The sequence below is a fragment of the Leptonychotes weddellii genome, chromosome 3 (assembly GCF_054177405.1).
Source record: "Leptonychotes weddellii isolate Sample4059 chromosome 3, ASM5417740v2, whole genome shotgun sequence".
Classification (NCBI taxonomy): domain Eukaryota; kingdom Metazoa; phylum Chordata; class Mammalia; order Carnivora; family Phocidae; genus Leptonychotes; species Leptonychotes weddellii.
In genome coordinates, this window is record NC_138371.1 from 42,529,750 (window position 1) to 42,551,005 (window position 21,256).

At 33.7% G+C, this 21,256-nt stretch overlaps 1 protein-coding gene across 4 annotated transcripts in view; it reads left to right on the forward strand.

Moving 5' to 3' along the window:
* TFPI (tissue factor pathway inhibitor) overlaps positions 1–18,968 on the forward strand; it is a 547,151-nt gene extending 528,183 nt beyond the window's left edge. For all 4 annotated transcript variants that reach the window (XM_081813998.1, XM_081814000.1, XM_081813999.1 and 1 more), the window contains 2 exons: positions 15,109–15,288; positions 15,982–18,968. In XM_081813998.1, coding sequence (XP_081670124.1) covers positions 15,109–15,288; positions 15,982–16,088 — 287 coding nt within the window. In that variant the 3' untranslated portion in view covers positions 16,089–18,968. The remainder of the gene's footprint in view (positions 1–15,108; positions 15,289–15,981) is intronic.
* Positions 18,969–21,256: the final 2,288 nt, after the last annotated feature.

The window sequence follows — 21,256 nt, forward strand, 5'->3', positions numbered from 1 at the left end:
GCCACAAAGAGAACTGGAAACATGTTTACAGAAGGCCTGGAAAAGTGCAAGGAGATGTGAGATCCAAAGAGGGAACATTATATATGCTCTCAGTACTTGTAGCACTATCATGTGAAAGAAAAATTAAGTTCTATACATCCCTCACCCCCTTCTCCCCACATCCCTACCCTTCCTTATTTCCCTCAACCCCGCCGAAGAATCAGGATTGATTCATGAAATCTAAAAGTATAAGTTTCTTTCTGTAAAGTGTTTATTTTTTAATGTGAGGTCTTAAAAAATCAGTGGGTACCATAGGAATGAGAGTCCCTAAACTGCAGGTCTTTGAGCAGTGTTCTAATAGCACTTGAGATGTCATGAACGGCATGCAGAATTTCAGAGGGAGTTTGAAAATGGTATATTCAAATGCCTTCAGGTCCTTAGATTGGATTCTATAATTAGAGCAATGAATTCAATGCCAGATGAATTTGAGTCTAGTTTTTAAACACTACTTTGTTTGTAATAATGATAATAAATAGCTTTGTAGTTCTGATTTATCTGTGAAATTAAGTAATTTCATTGCATTGTTTCTTTGTGTCCTTTCAGCCCTGTGTCTTTCAGTGACATTTTGTTTTATCCAGTTAAGTATCACATGTTGAAAAGCATGCTAAATCTTATTGTGTGAAAGGTGTGAAAGTTTAGAATGACAAACTTAATGGGTTTAAAGAGACATGTGATACAATATATCTACTAATAAAATAAATGCATGAAATCAATTTTCAATATGTTTCAATATTTTTTGTTTGGATTGCTTCACTAATTCAGATAGAGATCTATATTCATTTGTCATTATAATGAATGGAGTAAGAAGAAAGTTTTGCCTTAAAGTTTTATCAAGTATAAAAATCATGATTTTTGGCACACACACTGCCAAAATAGAAAGGAGGAGACAAAATATGTGTGAGAAAGTAAATGAGTTTTAAATACTGTCTGATAAATGTCCTAAGTTTTTATATAGTTGCACAATGAAAAGTATAAAAAACAAACAAATGGTTATAACAGTAAATTATTAACTAAGGAAACAGTAAAAATTCACAACATGAATCTAAAAGAAAACAAGATTAAACGGATTTTTATTGAAAACAATAGACATTTAATTCTTTCATAGTAAGTACATTTAAAATTAGGGAAAATCTTCCTCCTTTCTTTGTCTAGAGAATTATTTTTTTTATTGTATATACTTGCCTCAAAACCTAAATTTCTCTAGCCAATTTGACCCCTTTTCTTCTTTTTCTAGGAGTATTCATTTCTCATTCTTTTGTTTTGTAACATTCCTAAGTTAAAGCATGAAATAATGTTGCAATAGCTACTATAGGAAGTTTGATACGAAGAGTGGCTAACATGAAAAGGGGGACAATGAAGCTGTGCCCTCACTCTTTTTTTTTTTTAAAGATTTTATTTATTTATTTGAGAGAGAGAGAATGAGAGACAGAGAGCACGAGAGGAAAGAGGGTCAGAGGGAGAAGCAGAGCCCCCACTGAGCAGGGAGCCCGATGTGGGACTCGATCCCGGGACTCCAGGATCATGACCTGAGCTGAAGGCAGTCGCTCAACCAACTGAGCCACCCAGGCGCCCGCCCTCACTCTTTTTAAGATCTACTTGATCCCTCGTCCACCCCATCCAAGAGGCAGAAGGTGGAAATTCAGCCATCCCTCTTCACTAAGACCTAGATGAGCCCTCCTCGACCTCATCCAAGTAGCATAATGTCAGAAGGCAATTGTGCCCCTACTTTTCCTATACCCAGACTATCCCTTTCCTACTCCACCAAAGGCTTTTGCTGAGGTCTATGAAGACACTGTTGATATTCCAGCTCAAAAATAATTACATCTGTCAGTGCTTGCAATTATATTAATATATTTTACTATAATTTAAGAAAATATGATTCTATGCTTATGTAAAACCTTGTGGTTCAAGGTTTTAGCAAATGTATAAGCTTCTCTGCATTAGGTTCTTTTGAAAAGATGTAAATCGTTTTAATTTTGATTCAGTGCATAGGAATAATAACATGCCCCACAATAAAAATAGGATAGCATTCATTTAAAATTCTTTCCGTTAAATAACAATCCTTAGAGTATTGGAATATTCCAAAAATATAGCTAGATTATGCTATTGTTATGAAGGAGAATATTTGTAAATATAATTTTAATGTTTCTCTTCATGATAATAGGAAAGAAATCTTTTAGAAGTTTTGTTCGCTGTTTATTCTTAACTACCATGATATTGCATATAAGCTTGAGAATTTTTTTTCCAGTGAGCCCTCTTGACTGAAAATATTTGAATGCTTACCAAGTGCAATCTAGGTTTAATTTTCTCTGTTTATTTCCAGATTTCCTTATTAGTAGGCTATATAGGTATCTCAAAGATTGAGGCTTGCTCTTCCTTAAAGAGATTTTTATAAAATCTTTTGTAAGCACATCCATATGTACAAGTGAGAGCAAAGTATTTGAGTTTGGATTGGCTGAATTGATGAGTATATCCACGTAGGTAAAATAAATGTTTGTTCTCACTACATGTGTGAGAGAAATCATCCTAAAACAATCCCTCTAAACATATGTAGTTCTGTACACAATCTTCAGAATGAAAAACTACCACAATTAGTTTTTCTTGACTTTTCCCTTGAGACTAGCACTACAGTATAGTAGGTAAAAGACTCCGAGCCTGAAGAGTCAGGCTCAAATCCCAGTACTTCCACTTATTAGCTGTGCAACCTTGAGTTACTTCTTAACCTCTCTGAACCTTATTTCCCACTGTAAAATGAGGATGGTAATAATATAGTACTCACCTTATAGGTTTTGTTGTGAGGTAAAATCAGTCAATATACATGGCTCACTTAGCATGGTGCCTGATACCTATTCCATGCTATGGAAATATTACTCATTATCATTACCTGTGGGATTCAGAGCAATACCCCTAACTTCCCAGGCCTTAGTTTCTAACCTGCAAAACAACTCTTTGTAAGTTCTTCTTTGCAGAAGTTGATGTTTCAGACACTCATAAGATCTCTACTTATTCAACTAAGTCCATCAGTACACATACAGTCACAAAACTATAATTAACCTTTCAAAGGGAAAGGACAATAGACCTAAATTGATACATATATGGAAACTTACACAGTTCAAATGTGTTTAGTAGAAACAAGTTGAGAATATTGTCATGTAGAAGTATCATGGGGCTTTGAAGCCATAATCATTATATCAATAATCATTAATAAATAGTTATATATCAGACATGTTAAAGAAAACATTTGCTATATGTATGTATATAGACACATACATATATATGTATGTATATGTGCTTATGTGTGTATATGGAGAGACAGAAAAAGACAGAGACTAAGAGAGTCATATACAACATGTATTAGATACAACATTTTTGACATTGCTGTCCTAATTCCATACATCCATTATATTAGGGTTAGAGTATCTTTAATCAAGCAAGTTTATGTATTTCTCTTGCTTTACAGGAAAATAAATTAAAAACTTAACAGATACATTCTTTCTGTGTTAATTTAGCCTCATCCACTTGTCTTAGATTTGTCTGCATTATCTGTTGGCCCTCTAACTAGTCCAGATTTTTGTCTCACTAAATACAAGATTTTTCTGTCCCTTCCGAATAGACATTGTCATTAAGTAGAACTTATCTACTCTGTTATTAGTAAACACAAATTATCCATTCTTATGGCTCCTAATGTTTTGTTTGGTTTCTCCTTCCTAAAATTCACTGGCCCTCCTCATGTAAGCTGCCTTTTCACCCCCACAAGGAAGTCTTCTTCCTCTTCCTTTCTCCTGGCTTCCTATTTTGATTTCCTTAATGCTTGTATTAGTTGATGTTGTTTTAGCTCTGCCTCACTGACTAGATTACAAGTTTTTTGAGGAAAGAGACCAATGTTTTATGTTTTGTAGATCTTCCCTTCTTTGTATTCAGATCAGTGTTACGCATGGGACAGGTGGCTCACATTTTTTATTTATTAATTCTGTGATCCACAGTTATAAAAGAACAAATGATAGTTGGAAGAATGTTGATCATACTTACCAAGTCCTTCTGACCACCTTCTGCCTTCATTCATCCATGTCCACTTTAGGATAAGGTAGCATTTTATGCACATGTTAATATTTCTGCTTTATATCGTATATGTGATACCTCTGAGAGCATACCATTAATAAAGTTTTAATATTTATGTGCACATAGTTAACATAGTCCTCTCAATGGAGCTCATTGGTAAAAGTCTATCAAATAAAAATTAATGTTCTCAAGGGTTCATACTGATCCTGGGCTTTTTTTTTAAAGGAATTATTTATTTATCTGTAACTGTTTATTTAAATGCAATTTAGTTAACATATAGTATATTAATTAATTTCAGGGGTTAATTTTATGATTCATCAGTTTCATATGATTCCGGGCTTTTTGAATGGACCTGACCCATTGATTAACAAAGTGATTTGGAGCGCCTGGGGGGCTCAGACGGTTAAGCATCCAACTCCTGATTTCGGCTCAGGTCATGATCTCAGGGTTGTGAGACTGAGCCCTGCATCAGGCTCTGCGCTCAGCAGGGAGTCTGCTTGAGATTCTCTCTCTCCCTTTCCATCTGCCCCTCCCCTCATGCTTGCTTGCTCTCTCTCTCAAATAAATAAATCTTTTTTAAAGAAGTGATTTCTTTTCTTGGTTCTCATAGCGCCTTTACTTCTCTATGTCAACTCTTAATAGCTGCCTTGGGACTACATCAGCTATATGATATTTTGGAAAAACAAAATTTTCTGATAGACTTCAAAAGCCTACTGGCAACTCAGTCTTGTACTTGGTCTCTGACAGAGAAAAGGAACACCTATATATTTGACATAGTCCTTATTGCTTCCTGGAAGCTACTAAGTCAAGGGAAAATGATTGAGTATCATTCTGCAAACCATTTGGGTACTTGAGGCTCTCTCTCTCTCTCCTGACTGTATTCAATGTATAACTTACTGGTTGGATTCCATATACATGTGAAAAAAATGGAGAGAAAAGAAAAACATAAACATAAAACATAAACATGCACATACATACACATATATCTTATAAAAATTTTTTGGTGATCATTGGCCTTTTGGAAGAGATGTTATATAAACTGCCTGAAAGTCAGACACCATCACTGATACAATTAATTTATAGATTTGCAAGAAAACGTTGTCGCCTATTTGGCCTCTTGTTGAAGATTTGCTTACACATTACAACCACGGAAAGTTTCTGCAAAGAAAATATCCCCCATAATCTAAGGAGTTCCATAGTTAATCACTAGCACTGTCAACAATTCTGAAAAACCCCACTTCATCAAAAACCCACTTAAATAGTCCCACAAAAGCACCCTGTTTTTCATAATGTGTTCTCAGACCCAGAAACATAGATATTCCCTCCTAATTTAAATATGAATCTGGTGCGTCATACACTGATTTTCTGACAAGCTGGCTTTCTAAAAATAGGTAACTTGTGGAGAGGATCCCTAAGACCTTCTACTTCCTGACACCAGAGCTGGTGAGAAACAAAAAATGTAGCACTTCCCCTCTGCCAAGACTGCTGCCAGCCAGATACAGTCACCTCCAGTGACCACTGACTACTTTTGCTAATCCTTTTCTTCCTGGACCATCTCTGCTTTTAAGAAGGATACATTTTTTTGGCCCCAGTATGAGATTCCTCCAGAGAAGTGTTTCTGAAATTTGAATATACAGATAAAGAAAAAAAACCCACAGACTTCTAATTTGTATATCAAATTATTTTGTATGACACTGATTGTATATGAACAAGTAAAATACTGTATCTCATTATATATCTGATCATTATATAACTATCAATCAAAACTTATTCACAAATGAATACAAGCTACAAACAAATGCATTAACAATACTAATTTGATGGCACTTTTTAATTGAAGTACAGTTAACCTACAATATTATATTAGTTTCAGGGGTCTATTATAGTGATTTGACATTTATATGTAGTATAGAATGATCACCATAAATCTAGTTACCATCTGTCACCATACAAAGTCATTACAATATTGATTATACTCCCTATGTTGCACTTTACATCCTCATGACTTATTTTATAATGGAACTTTATACCTCTTGATCATCTTTACATATTTTGAGTATTCCTCCATCCCCTTGCCCTCTTGCAACCACAATTTTGTTCTCTGTATTTATAAGTTTTCTTGTTTTGTTTTTTAGATTCCAAAATAAGTGAAATCATATGGAATTTGTCTTTTTCTGACTTATTTAATTTGGTATAACACCCTCTAGATTCAACCATGGTCTCACAAATGGCAAGATCTCATTCTTTTTTATGGCTGAATTGTATTCCATTGGGTGTATATATGTGTGTGTGTGTGTGTATGTTTGTATACACACACCACATCTTTATCTATCCATCTATTGATGGGCATTTGGGCTGCTTCCATATCTCGGCTATTGTAAATAACACTGCAGTGAACATAGGGGTGCATATGTCTTTTCAAATTAGTGTGTTTGCTTTCTTTGGATACTCAGCAGTGGAATTATTGGATCATATGGTATTTCTATTTTTAATTTTTTGAGGAACCTCCATATTTTCCAAAGTGGCTGCATCAATATACACTCCCATCAACAACACACGAAGGTTCCTTTTCCTCCACATTCTTACCAACACCTGTTATTTCTTGTCTTTTTGATACTAGCTATCCTGACAGGTATAAGGTTGCTCATTGTGGTTTTGATTTGCATTTCCTTGAGGATTAGTAATGTTAAGCCTCTTTTCATATATTTGTTAGCCATCTGTAGGTCTTCTTTGGAAAAATGTCTATTCAGGTTGTCTGTTCATTTTTAATCAAATTGTTATTTTGGTGTTGAATTGTACAAGTTCTTTATATATTTTGGATATTAACCACTTTTCAGATACATCATTTGCAAATAGCATCTCCCATTCAGTCGGTTGCCTTTCAGTTTTGTTGATTGTTTCCTTCTCTGTGCAGAAGCTTCTTAGTTTGATGTAGTCCCACTTGTTTATTTTTGCTTTTTGTTGCTTTTGCCTGAGGAGACAAACTCCTACAATATTGGTAAGACCAATGTCCAGAAGTTTACAGCCTATGTTTTCTTTTAGGAGTTTATGGTTTCAGGTCTTACATTTAGGTCTTTAATCCATTTTGAGTTTATTTTTATATATGATAAAGAAAGTGGTACACTTTTATTCTTTTGCATGTAGCTGACCAGTTTTCCCAAAACCATTTATTGAAAAGACTGTCTTTTCCCCATTGTATATTCTTTCCTACTTTGTATATTCTTTCCTACTTTGTCATAGATAAATTGACCATATTAAGTTTGGGTTTATTTCTGGGCTTTTTTATTCCATTGATCTGTGTGTCTGATTTTAGATGGCACATCCCTATTATTATATGAATTTGGTATTTACTGCCATAAAGCAGGTTAGGAATGAGGAATAGGTTAGAAAATCCTGTGCTATTCTATGTTTTAATTCTCTACCTTACTTCTATTTGAATAATGACCAATCTTTGCAGGAATAGGTTTGGAAAGCATTATTATTAAATGTATTAATTAGGAAAATCCCACCTCTATCTTTTCTAGGGACACAGTGGAATGTGGTTTCTAGTCTTCTGTCACATCTTATTGCTATTAAATGGATAGCTGACTGGCCAATGCAAATATGATCACAGAGTATACAAACACCTGGAACTTTGGTCTATTATTTCTAGAATCAGCCCAGATTGAATATACAAACACAATAAATCTTGCCTTTAAATATTTGGGCTCTTCGAATACTTTTTGGCTCAGCACTCTTACTCCCAAGACTTGTTTCCAGTTTCTTCATTTGATGGCCTATTTGGATTAGATACCTTTTTCCTGTTCAAACTTGATAAACTCCAACTTCATGCATATAACTTAGGGTAAGAAGTATAGAAGACATTCTGAACCTAAGAAGAGAGAATTTGGAAACTGGATATAAAAGGAAAGTTGTGACAGCTTTCTCTTTACCTGATAATTATTAAATTGTCTTTGCTCAGTTATTTTTATTTTCTAGTAGTTTTCAGAGGATGCATCATAATGGTGAAGAGCACTGGCTTATGGAAGGAAAGATGTAGGTTTAAATTCCAGTCCTACTATTTGCCAACTTTTTGTGGCCTTGAAAGAATTACACAACTCTTGGCCTCATGTGGAAAGTAATAGCTCATAAAATTTTTGATGATTATGATGACATATATAAAATTCTTATCCCTATGTTTAGCATACAATAAGGGCTGAAAAGTATTAATATTTGAAGGTTTTAATGATTACCCAGTGTCATTGGAAATTTATAGCAGGAAAAAATAATCAGGGATATTATTTGTATACATTTTATTAGTGATCATTTTTAAATATAACTAAAGCCTGTAACCTTGATCTGACGTATCTTCATTCAATACACTTAATACTATGATTATTTGAAATAAAATAAAGCCCTTCTAAAATTCAAACGTAATTATAAAACACCAATACATATTTTGTGTCTTTGGATTGTGTTCTCTAATCAGAGGACTTGTAAACCTGTGTTTCTAATTTTATCTTATGACCTGAGGCACAAATCCATTATACTTCTTAATGCCAGTTCAGTTCAACAAATACTGAGCGGCTCCTATATGATGGGAATTGTTACAGGGACTGGGAGTCTGTGAATAATAAATAAGAAAGATGGTGTTGTCCTTTACAGGCATGCCTGTGAAATGGGGTGAGGGGATAGATACAAGGATGACGTCAATGCCTACACTATATGCTAAGACAGCTGCACAAGTGTTGTGGGGGGACAGAGTCATGATATTGTATTTCCATTGAAGGGTGTCAAAGTTAAAATTTTGTCTTTTTCTAAACCTGTGTTCTATCTTTTATCGAACATCTTGGATTTATTTGTTTAGATGCTGGCTAGTGCATGGGCATAGTTCACAATTCTATCTTTATTCAGGGATTTTTCTAAGTAAAGCTACAATGAAAGAAAGCCATGATAAAATTATAAATTATGAAACTGTTATGACTATATTTCATACTATAATTCTATTTTATAATATATTAAAAATATTCCATCTTCTAAGTCAATCAGTCTAAAAATACCAGAATTATCTTCTCTCTACCTCTCTCCCTGCTCACAGTCAATGTGGTACTTAATTTTATTCATTTCCACTATACCTGCTTCAGTTAGGGTCATCTTATATTCTCCTTTATTGCAAGTCTCCTGCAGGATTCAGCCTACACATGCCTGGCTGAGCTTGCTTCATGCATCACGAAAGAGCAAGCAGAACTTTTTCATCCTTCAATACTTTCAGTTGTTCATTAATGTCTATATCATAAAATCCAGGTATATTAGTAATCAGAAACCTTCTTAATTTGGTCTAAATCTACTCTCCCAATCCTGCATCCCACTACACTCTCCATGCACTCTGTTTTTCAGATAGCCTGGAGTTTGCAAAGTGCCCCACACTAGGAATATTCGGACTTTTGTGCTTTCCTTCACCCATTTCCCCCTCTATCTCTTCCACTTGTTAAAATTTCATTCTTCCTTAAAAGCTGATCAAGGGAATAAATAAGTGTTAATTTTCACTTTTTACTAAAATCTTACAGGGTTTTCAATTTTGCAGATGGCTTAAGGAAAAATTTTTCTAATTATAAGACAATTATCTTAGGATAAATTATACTTATAACAGCTTCCTAGTTTATAGTTTTACCATGTATTGCTTGCTTTATGGCTTTATTTAGAAAAATCCCTGGATAAAGATAACTTTGTGAACTCTGCCCATGGAGTCAGTATCCAGGCAAAGAAATCCAACCCAATAGATATCTACACCACTTCTCTTCTGTTTTAATCTGTGGAGGCTTCCCTGTTGGGGCAAGGGGTCTTACAGTCTATTTCCCCATGACCTTTCAGTTTCAGATGTCCTAGAAGCCTGCTTTTTACATTTCAACCTCAGCTAAGTTACTGTACACATAGACAAAAGAAAAAAGTTCCACAGTACTAATTTTCCCATTCCCTGTTTTTCCTTCAATATAGAATGTCAGTTTCTGCCCATTTCACACCAACTCTCCCATGTTAGTGAATGGAGATGCTGCTTTTCCTATAGTACAGATTTACTATCTGTAAATAGTATACTTACAGGTGACAGGTTTACTCTCCATTTCTAACCACAAACAAATTCCAATCTCCAGCCTTTTCCTTATGACCCCAGGACTCTGGGGTGAATCAAAAAATATTTTGATTATATAATCCTATTTCTAACATTATATATTTTATTTTATAATTTGAATATTATAATAGCAGATAAATTGAAAAAAATAGAAAGGAAAAAGACAATTGGCCATATTTGCATTTCACAGAGACAATCACTGCCAACATTCTAGCATATTTCCTTTTCATATTTCTTTGCTATCTTTGTTCTCTACCACATCATGAAGTAAATAAAATACAGACTGAAAGTAGCTACTAGAGAATCCCTAGCAGTATAGAAGAAGCTCAGCATAAAAGTATCTGTTTTGGGGAGTTACAACCTTGAGAACTGCTAAGCTCCCTACCTAATAAAAACATCTCTACAGTAATCATCTACTTTTGTGGGTATGAGGAGAGAAGAAAAGTGAATACAAATAAATGCATTGCAGTAAGGTGCACATTTTATTAAGTAATTGATTAGGTACTTTTAAACATCATTGTGAAGTATAAATTTATATAAGCTTTTGGTAGAAAATTCAGCAGCATCCACCAAATTATAAATTGAGTATAGCTTTTACACAATTCTAATTTTAGAAAGATCTTTAGAAATATCTGAACTAGTGTACAAGGATGCTCATGAGCCATTAATCTGGAATTGAAAAAAATAATCTACATCCACATGAGTAATGGGTTGACTAAATGTACTGTAGTCAATTGAAGAAATGAACACTGTACATATTAAAAATGAAATATATATGAATATGGAAACATTCACAAAATGTTATCAAGTATAAAAAGAAACAATAGTATGCTAATATATGTTTGCCTACGCAAACAATTTGGAGGAAAATATACAACAAAGCATTGATAATAGTTAAGGGACAGGGGTCAAATTATTGAGAACATTTGTTTTATATTATACTTTTGTATTAATTCAGTGTCTTACAATGATAAGTTATAATTAGAAAGTTAAAATATTTATATTTTTCTTTACTAGAAAATTATAGGAAAAAAGAATGTGTTATTCAAAGGAAAGATTTATTATTCAATTCCCTAAAACAATCTCAGAAGACAAAAAATTTCTCAGCAAGTGATGGGGTAATTCATAAATCCTAAATTGTTTGGTAAAATAAAAGCCTAAATATTATATAAAATGGGAACAGAAAGACACCATGGTAAGGATTCAAAGGGACTATAAAATTTAAAGTTTACAGTATAAGTTTCAGAAAATTTACATAAACCACTTTAAATATAAAACTGATTTTGGAGTGCCACCTTCAGTTTAGCAGTCATACTAGATCATGGCAGTTCCTGGCAGAATATAAGTGGATCCTGAATTCTGAAACCTATCATATACCCTCTAAATGGAAGCTATCCAACTTGTTATTAATGGCGAGATCAAGACAAAATGCATTTGGTTATTAAATTCCCTCTGGAAAATGAACAGAAGTCAGGTTAGTGTCTTTTTATTCTATCTTAAATACCTGTGAATAATTAAATCTAGACCAAAAAAATTTCATTGTGTAACTACTTCAAAACCTTTATATTTTCTTTCATTGTAGATATCATTGTCTGGATTTTGAATAGGTGAGTGCCTATGTTTATCTAGAATACATATGTTCATTGAAAACAGTCAAGCTTATCCCCTCATGAGGTGCAAGAACTTCAATTTCCTCACCGTTAGAGATAGAACTGGATGATAATCAAGGACTCAAAAAAATGTTAGAGCTAAAAATGTCTTTGAGAAACCATCTGCTTCATTATTTTAATCATATTGTTGTTGTCTATGTTAAAGCAATCTAATGATAGTCTTTTTTTAGAGAGGGAGAGAGAAGGGAATGGGGAGGGGCAGAGGGAGAGGGAGAAAAAAATCCCAAGCAGGCTCCATGCCCAGTGTAGAGCTCAATCTCACAACCCCGAGATCATGGGGCTCGATCTCACAACCCAGAGATCATGACCTGAGCTGAAATCCAGAGTTGAATGCTATAACCAACTGAGCCACCCGGGTGCCCTGATCCAATGATAGTCTTAGCTACTTAGAGTTCAAATGATTTTAGGAGAAATGAATTAGTTTACATACAAGTATAATTCATGTTCTGAAGAATAATGGCCTTATAAAAACTCCACAACTGATAATTATAGTATTAAAAACTTTTACAAGTTAACTATAATACATTCTTAGTAATTAATTTCAAATTTTAACCCACTATCAAAATACTTGTATTTTTAGTGTTAGAAACCACAATAATTATCTGGGTCAAAAGTGAGTTGTATTTGATAATCTGTGCAGGTAGTGATTAAAATCAGGGCAAACAAAGTGAAATAGATGAACAGCTATGAACCTCTCTAATGGCATCTGTGCTGGTCAACTATCTGTTTGCCTTCAAACTAATCCCCCTGCCTTCTTCTTGCACTGTCCCATACATATATTGTACTCTTTCCCTTGGCTGTTGAGTAGATTTGGTGAGTGGCAGACATTGTTGGAAGACTCAGTGACCAAAGGAAGACAGAAGCTAGGGTACCTCTCCCCATCAAACCTGTCGTATATCCTCCATGGTTTCAGAGCCTTCTCCATTGTTATCTTCAGTCTAAGTATTGTAGCCCCAGATGTACCAATCTAGCTTGTTCAGTGTCTTGTGATTGAGAACTGCTAAGCTCCCTACCTAATAAGTGATTTGATTTGGTTATGGGGCCAGGTTTACTACAGGTTAAGGGAAAATAAGGATGAATTTATTTCATGTCATCAGAAAATTCTCTCTGTCCTGGAATAAGGAACTTTAGGTAGAGCATTGCTATTAAGACATAATAATTAACATGTGTAAAGAAGTATACAACTTACAGGTACATCTATATATATTATCTTCAACTTACTGTGAGCTAATAAATCTTGTATACAAAATGCAAAAGTGAAATCGAGGTATAAGTCATATCATCATACTCCTATATCAGCTATGAAGTATCTGTGGGTGCTTGCTGAGAATTTAAAAAAATAGCAATTTTCTCTGTTTCTCAAATTAGGCTAATTGCTTGAGGAGTACTTTTGTTTCTGAATACAGGTGATGACTTTGGAAGCTCATGGAGATAGAAGTGGTAGCAACTAATAACCATCTCATATTCTAGGTTCTGGGTTAATGAGAATCCAGAGCATAGACACTGGAAAAGTTTGCACATAGTAGGGCTCAATTACAGTATATCTCTACTATACTGTTAGAAAATTCCTCTTACATAAACCATTACTGGGGACAGGAGACTTCAACAGTTTCTAGAAAGTTAAGCATACATTCTCACCAAATAACATTTTAATTTTGATTTATGATGGCAATAATCATGCACTATAACTCCCAAATAGGATGACATAGAAGATAAATTAGACTACATGATTTTGAATGTTTTAGTTTTATAGATCCAAAGGTCTTCTTTTAAAAAAATTAGTGTTTATAGACCTAATCAAAGACCTAAATTATACAATATTCTTTAGGTGATTACAGTTCTTGAATTTTGACACAGAATTTTCATCTTTCTAAAATGTTTTGTATATTCTTTCTATAGTATTCCCACTCCTATTTTCCAGAATTTCTCTTATTATAGAAGCCATTATATCAAGACACTCTAATCACTTAAATTATCAAGAAGGCAGGAGGTAAATGCAGATTCTTATTTTTTCATGTCTAATTAGGATTATTGTTCATTAATTCAGATTAGATCAAATAATTTCTACATTTTCCCCTCAAATTGTTTATTTCTTTTATAGTCTTTCATCTAGGGTTCACGTCATCAGACCACTTATAGCTTTCTGCCCAACCTATTTGCCTTCATTGGCTGGATTCCTCAAAGTTCTATTTTCTGCCGATTTTGTATATTAGTATACCATCTTTGTCTGCATTTGCTGTGCCACAGCTCACAGTTTGGCAAAGCCATTAAAGTTTTCTTATATTGATTTCTCACCATCTACCAACTTGCCTGCAGTATTGGTTTACTAATATTAAGCGGTTTAAGTCTGCTGCTGGAGTACCAGCTTCCCCTCACAGGATTCCCCAAAGAGCTAAAAACTACCATTGTACTGAAACTATTTCTCTACTTTACCTTAAGAAAATGAGCGATCCTTTTATTACCCTGGTTGTATTTTCTTTCTTCGGTTTCTAAAGTAGTTGGTCCCATTGACAGACCAGCTTGTCTGCCTGGTTTAAACCTGTAAATGTTCTATCTTACTGGCTTTAGCTATATTCCTTCCTTTGCAAAAACATCTAACTCAACGAGAACTGATGCTTCGATTCACAAGAAAACTTTATTACTAAATCAAACCATCTCTTCAGGGATCCTTCTCGGGAAGCTTAAAGTTGAAATTTGCTACACCTGAGTTCCTATGCTTTAAATTGTGATTATGTTACATCATTTAGAACTTTAGTCAAAAAACAACAACTACTCTTCCTCAGCTTCAGTGATGTCATTCAGTGAATAAGGACTGCTCATCAGGACTTTTTTCCTCCCGAAGTTGAACATTCATGAACAAAAATGATGTGTAAACATTGATAATTTGTTAAAGTGAATATGGTTAACAAATTTTTATAAGTTCAATTTTTGAATAGTGGTTTGTCTATTATGTACAGCTAGTTTTTTACATTATGAAGAGTCACCAAAGTACTTCTCTTTAACAAATATATCTACTTTTTTATTTCTTAGAGATAGGTCTTACTGTAGTGGACAGTTGGTGATTAGTAAAGCATTTTCCTGGAGTTGAAATACATGAATTTCACTGAGTACTACTTTTATTATTCAGATTACCGTTTTACATAAATATACTATAAGAGAATAAATAATCAATAAATATAAAAGTTTCAGATTAACTATCATATATAATTTACCATGTTTTCTTGATGTTCTTAGAATATCACGGTCCTTCCTGGTGTCTGACTCCAGCAGACAGAGGATTGTGTCAAGCCAATGAGAGCCGATTCTACTACAATTCAGTCATTGGGAAATGCCGCCCATTTAAGTACAGTGGATGTGGAGGGAATGAAAATAATTTTATTTCTAAAAAAGCATGTCTTAGGACTTGTAAGAAAGGTATAAAGGACATTTTTCCCATTAACTCACTAGTGTTTAAGATAACAATTGCATTGAAATTATGAACAAATTTTAATGGGGGAAAAATATGAAATTAGTTCTATTTATAATAAGAAACAATATTATAATTTAGGTAATATATGTCCCCCTTTCAACTACATTTAGATGATATTGCTGAAGATGTTAACTACAATTCCTCATAATGTGTCTTTCACAGAAAAATAATCTACTTGAAACAAAACATTTTATTCTTTTAATATTTACATACTAAGCTTTCATTTTAAATTATACCAAAATATTTTTAAGCATCTTATAATGCACATTTAAATGTAGTTACTAATTTTCTTCTGAATATAAAAATGATGCATGTTTATAGAGTATTAATACATAAATGAAAATCACATATAATTCCACCAACCATATTCAGCCATGTTTGCTTTAATAAAGTTAGCACGAATTTCTAAGTGAAGAAGAGTAATAAAAATTCAGAAACATGCTTATCCATTTTTGCTAATTCTTATATATGTGAAATGACTTCCTTAGAAATAGGTTGTTCTGCATAAAGACAAATTAAAGGCTTTTAAGCCAATTTTTAGTTCTATATATTAAAAGATAATTTGAGAAAATTTAGATAAAATGTTTTACTGTATTACTTTATTATGCATAATAAATTTGTTTCTCTTCCTTCTATAGGTTTCATCCAAAGAATATCAAAAGGAGGATTAATTAAAACCAAAAGAAAAAGAAAGAAGCAGACAGTGAAAATAGTATATGAAAAAATTTTTGTTAAAAAAATATAAATTTGTTACATTATTACATCAGTTCTAAATATTTTGGATGAAACTTTTCACTATAATTCTTATTTTTTCTTTCCTGAAATCCTTTCAATGAATATTTCCATGAATTTTCTATGTACATATTAACCACTATTAATAATCTATATCAGAATTTATCTAATCAAAGTACGTATTCAAGGGCTGACTACTATGAATTTACTTATTCTCTCAATCCCTTTCTATTTCCCATTGACTACAAATTATCATATTACTGGCCACATCAAATCAGTCCATTTTTTCATTTGGTGATCATCTGTTTGAGAATATGTTGTCATTTATTTGTTTTGATCATGTAGATGATGATCTCCTTTATAGCCTATGCACAGATTAAAAAATACAGCTATTAAAGATCAAGCACTTTTTGGATTTCACATCTAAAATGGTGACAAGCATTTCCTTCTGTAAGGATCACTCAATTATACATTTAACTAGAGCTGGTAATAATACAATTCCATCATGTGCTTCCCTCCCTGGACATACTTTTTCTCCTTTTTTATAAACCAGTACCTCAGATCAGTCCTGAGCCAAACCATTATCTGAACAAAGAGAGTCAACTCTATCATGTGCCTGATTCTGATTGATTTAACTATTTTTTATTTGCTTATGACCCATTATATTAGTAAAAATGGTTGAAAAGTTGTGTGTTACGTACAGATCATGGTAAGAAGAAGCTTGGTGGAAAAGGAAGTTTTTGTTTTTATGATTTATTTATCTGAGAGAGAGATCATGAGCAGGGGGGAGGGGCAGAGGGAGAAGCAGACTCCCCACTGAGCAGGGGGCCTGGCGTGGGACTTGATCCCAGGACCCCTAGATCATGACCCACGCTGAAGGCAGACGCCTAATGACTGAGCCACCCAGGCACCTGGAAAGGGAAGTTTTTAATGGCAATCAAAAGGAAATTGTTGAGCCACACAGAGAGGTGAGGTTCACTTTGTTCTGTTGACCACCTGAGCTCCCAGAAAACCTCACCTGCCAGCCTTGTGAAGGAGCCTGGTGGAGCCTTCAGATGCACAGATGTTGATGTTATCTGCCCATAGGAGCATGGGAAACTCTAAGCAAGAACCACCGAGCTGAGCCCAGGCAACTCATAGAACTATGAGAGATGATAATGTTGTTTGTAACCATGAGTTTGAGGATTCCTTATTTATTATTACATAGCAATAATAACCCCTTCTGACTATAATTATCTCTTGAATGCAAAATCTACTCTTAGAAGGGACTGTAAATCCTGTGAAACAACAAAATTCATTCGAGTAAATTTTAAAGTGTCAGCTTTAAAAAAAAAAAAAAGGAAATTGTTTCAGTACTTCCCAATTTTGTTGTTTAACAAAATTTTCTCTTACCCAAAATAGTAAGACTATTTAAACCTACTGAAATCTACTCATTTATCATTAGGCTTTGCACATAGTACAATCCAGTAAGTCATGTTTAAGGCGGGGGGAAAAAAAGTCATGTTATTGCTGTAGAAGAGGAAGATTCTACTGGAAAAATCTATGTGTTATTGACTCTCAGTGACTTAACCTTTCCTTGGAGTTAATTCACTTTCTCCAGATCTATACATTTCCTTCTCTGCTCAGCTATTCACTCTCTCAACAGCCTCCTGGACATTCTAGTTTCTATAGCGTTCATCTCAAACTTTGCATTTAAATTTGAACTTATCATCTAGAAACAACTAATCACTTCATCCGCTTAGTTTAGCTTTATGACTTTTCTCTAGCAATAGTATTTTAATTTTGCCTGTTCCTCAGCCTTGAAAGTTTGAACCCAATTTGACTTATTTTTCTTCATATACATATCTAATCAGTATCTAAACACTATTGCTTCCTTTTTCGTAAACTTCAACTCCAGGCTTTTTGCCCCTATTGCATTCTTCACATCAGTATTGATTTAATTCCTAAGAATTAATTCAATATATTTCTCTACCACTCAAAATCCATCAAGGACTCACTAGTTGGTACTTAACCCCACCCTATTCCCCACAATTTTATTTTGATATATATATTTTTGGACTTAACTACTGCTCTTTCTTGACTATTTCAATTTAGTTAAAAGGGTCTACACTGTTCACTGAATACATCTTTAATTACTCAGCTTATTCATGCTGATTTCCTACCTAAAAATATGATCTCTTCCCAACTATCCACATGAATTCAGGGTCCAGCTGATGTGAGCTATAAAATCACTATGTTTTGAGGCTGAATATGAAGTCTTAAGATAGAATTATAAATCATTTTCATCCTATGGCATAAAACTTACATCATTATAAAATAGTGTCAATTTGTTGACTTAAAAATTTTATATCTTGATTTCAAATGTAATAATATACACAATATATACATAAGTAACTGCCTTAATCTGGATCTTTGCTGTGGAATTTGAGACTTTTGGAAATCAAAATCCCCGTGAAATATGCATTGTTATCATTTATACATGGATAGCAACACCTTTAAATAAAGGGTAATGTCTCCTTAGGGTAAGTGATTAGTTGCCACCAACAACATATAAATAACACATTAGTGAGTTGAATGTTTCCTCCAAAAACCATTCATGGGTTCATTATTTAATCAAGAAAGACTCACTAAGATAGTTTGCAATGTTTAATTCATGAGAATATTATTTTTACTCTGTTTTTAGATAAGAAGCTCTCTGGTGGTATGGTCTTGCTTTGTTTTACATAATCAAATACATCTAACTGTGAATTTTATGTAGAATTACATTATACAGAATTTATATATATTTACCTACTTTGTTTATTCTATGTTCAATATCAACAGATCATACTGAAAACTGCTCAAATGATTTTAGTTTTTACATTATAATAAAATATTATCCTGAATAATAAAATGTGACTGTTATGATGTTTTTTATACTTCAAAAAATTTTAGTGTTCTTCAGTTATTACAAAGATTGAGTCCTAAGACAAAGAAAAAAATTGTTCCATAAGCTCCAGTTGACTTTTACCTTCTTTACTGGAATTTGTTAATAATCTCCTTTCAATTACAAATGTGCATTCATATACTAGGACATCTTATTTGTCAAACAAATTAATATACTATGTTTTACCATCCATGCTCCATTCCATATGTATTTCTATCAATCATCTCATACAATTATATAATTATGACATCTATATTTAAATATGTGTCATGTAACTATACATTTTATAAGGGACTTCCAATCTTGACTATTGAAGGTGTCCTGGCCCATTTCCATGCCAGAATAAGGAAGAAAATGACATTAAAGTAATCAACTATTTAGGAAAAACCTTGAGTTCCTTTGTCAGCTGCTCATATTTTTGTTTACTTTTTATGAAGTTAGTATTTGAATTTTGTTTCCAACTTTTGACTTTCAGTTCTTTCTCAAGAACTTTAGCATGAACACACCTAAATTGCTTTTACTGTATTCTGTTCTATGGAACAGAGCAGATCCTGTTAGTCCCTTAGGACCAATCTCTGAACTACAATCACATAGCTGGTGTCTTGGCTAGAATTATTCACATCACTTTTTAAGGGAGTAGTAATACATGGTAATTCATTTCACCAAAGAGAGAGAGCGAGCGAGCGAGCGAGAGAGGTGTGTAGGCATTTAGTCATCTAATTTAATAAAATAGAGCATTAGGACAATGAATAGGATTTCCTCATCCAAAAATTCTGGCCAAAATTCCTCATCCAAAAAAATTCTGGTTCCTAAAGTCTGAAACAAAATGGGGATATATTTAATCACAAAATTAGAAAGGCCAAAGGTATTTTACCTCAGTATAGATGGACTCAGGGCCTCATACTGTCTAGAAAACTCAGTCTATCTTTATTCCTGATTCTGCTGCCCAACATTTTTTGCCTTTATTTTTTAATCTCACAGGTTTCAAGATGACTTCCAGAATTTAAGGCCCACATCCTCTCAGATAAAGTTTTCTAGGAAAGTTTAGATTCTCTTACCTCAAAAGAATTGAAGTCCTGGCCTCAGGCACGATCCATGAAAGAAATAACTGATAAGCTGGACTTCATTAAAATTTAAAACTTCTGCTCTACAAAAGATAATGTCAAGAGATTAGAAGACAAGCCATGAACTGGGAGAAAATATTCCAAAAGACACATCTGATAAGGGACTGTAATCCAAAATATATAAAGAACATTTGAAAGTGAAAAATAACAGCCCTGTTAAAAAAAATGGGTTAAAGACCTTAATAGACACTTCACCAAAGAAGATCTACAGGTGACATAAGCGTATGAAAAGATGCTCCACAACACAGAACATCAGTAAAATACAAATGACAACCATGAGCTACTACTACACATCTATTAGAATGGCTAAAATCAGGTACACGGACATGACCAAATGCTGGCAAGGAGGTGGATAGAGCAAGAGCAACTCTTATTTATTACCGGTAGGAATGCAAAATGGTATAGCCACTTTCAAAACCAATTTGGCAGTTTCTTACAAAAGTAAACATACTCTTACTATACCATTTAGCAATCATGCTCTTTGCTATTTACCCAAATAGATGAAAATATTTGTCCACACAAAAGCCTGCACACAGATATTTGTAGCAACTTGATTCATAATGGCTGTAACTTGGAAGAAACCAAGATGTCCTCCAGCAGATGAATGGATAAACTGTGCTAAATCCAGACAATAGAATATTATTCAATGTCAAAAAGAAATGAGCTACGAAACCATGAAAAGGCATGGAAGAATTTTGAATATTACTAAGTGAGAGAAGCCAATCTGAAAAGTCTACATGCTGTAGGATCCCTAATATATGGTGCTCTGGAAAAGGCAAAACTATGGAAATGGTAGAAGATCAGTGGTTACCAGGGGTAAGTAGGAAAGGAAGGATGAATAGTCAGAGCACGGGATTTTCAAAACAGTAAAAATACTCTGTAGGTTACCTTAATGATGAAAATATGTCATTATATATTTTTCCAAATCCATAGATTGTACCCCAGGAGTGAACCAAGATAAACTATGGGCTTTGGATGATCATTATGTGTCAATGGAGGTTCATCAACTGTAACAAATGTACCACTCTGCTGGGGGATTGATGACGATGGGGGAGGCCATGCATGTGTCATGGTAGAAGATATATGGAAAAACTGCACCTTTTCTTCAATTTTGCTGTGAACATGAAACTC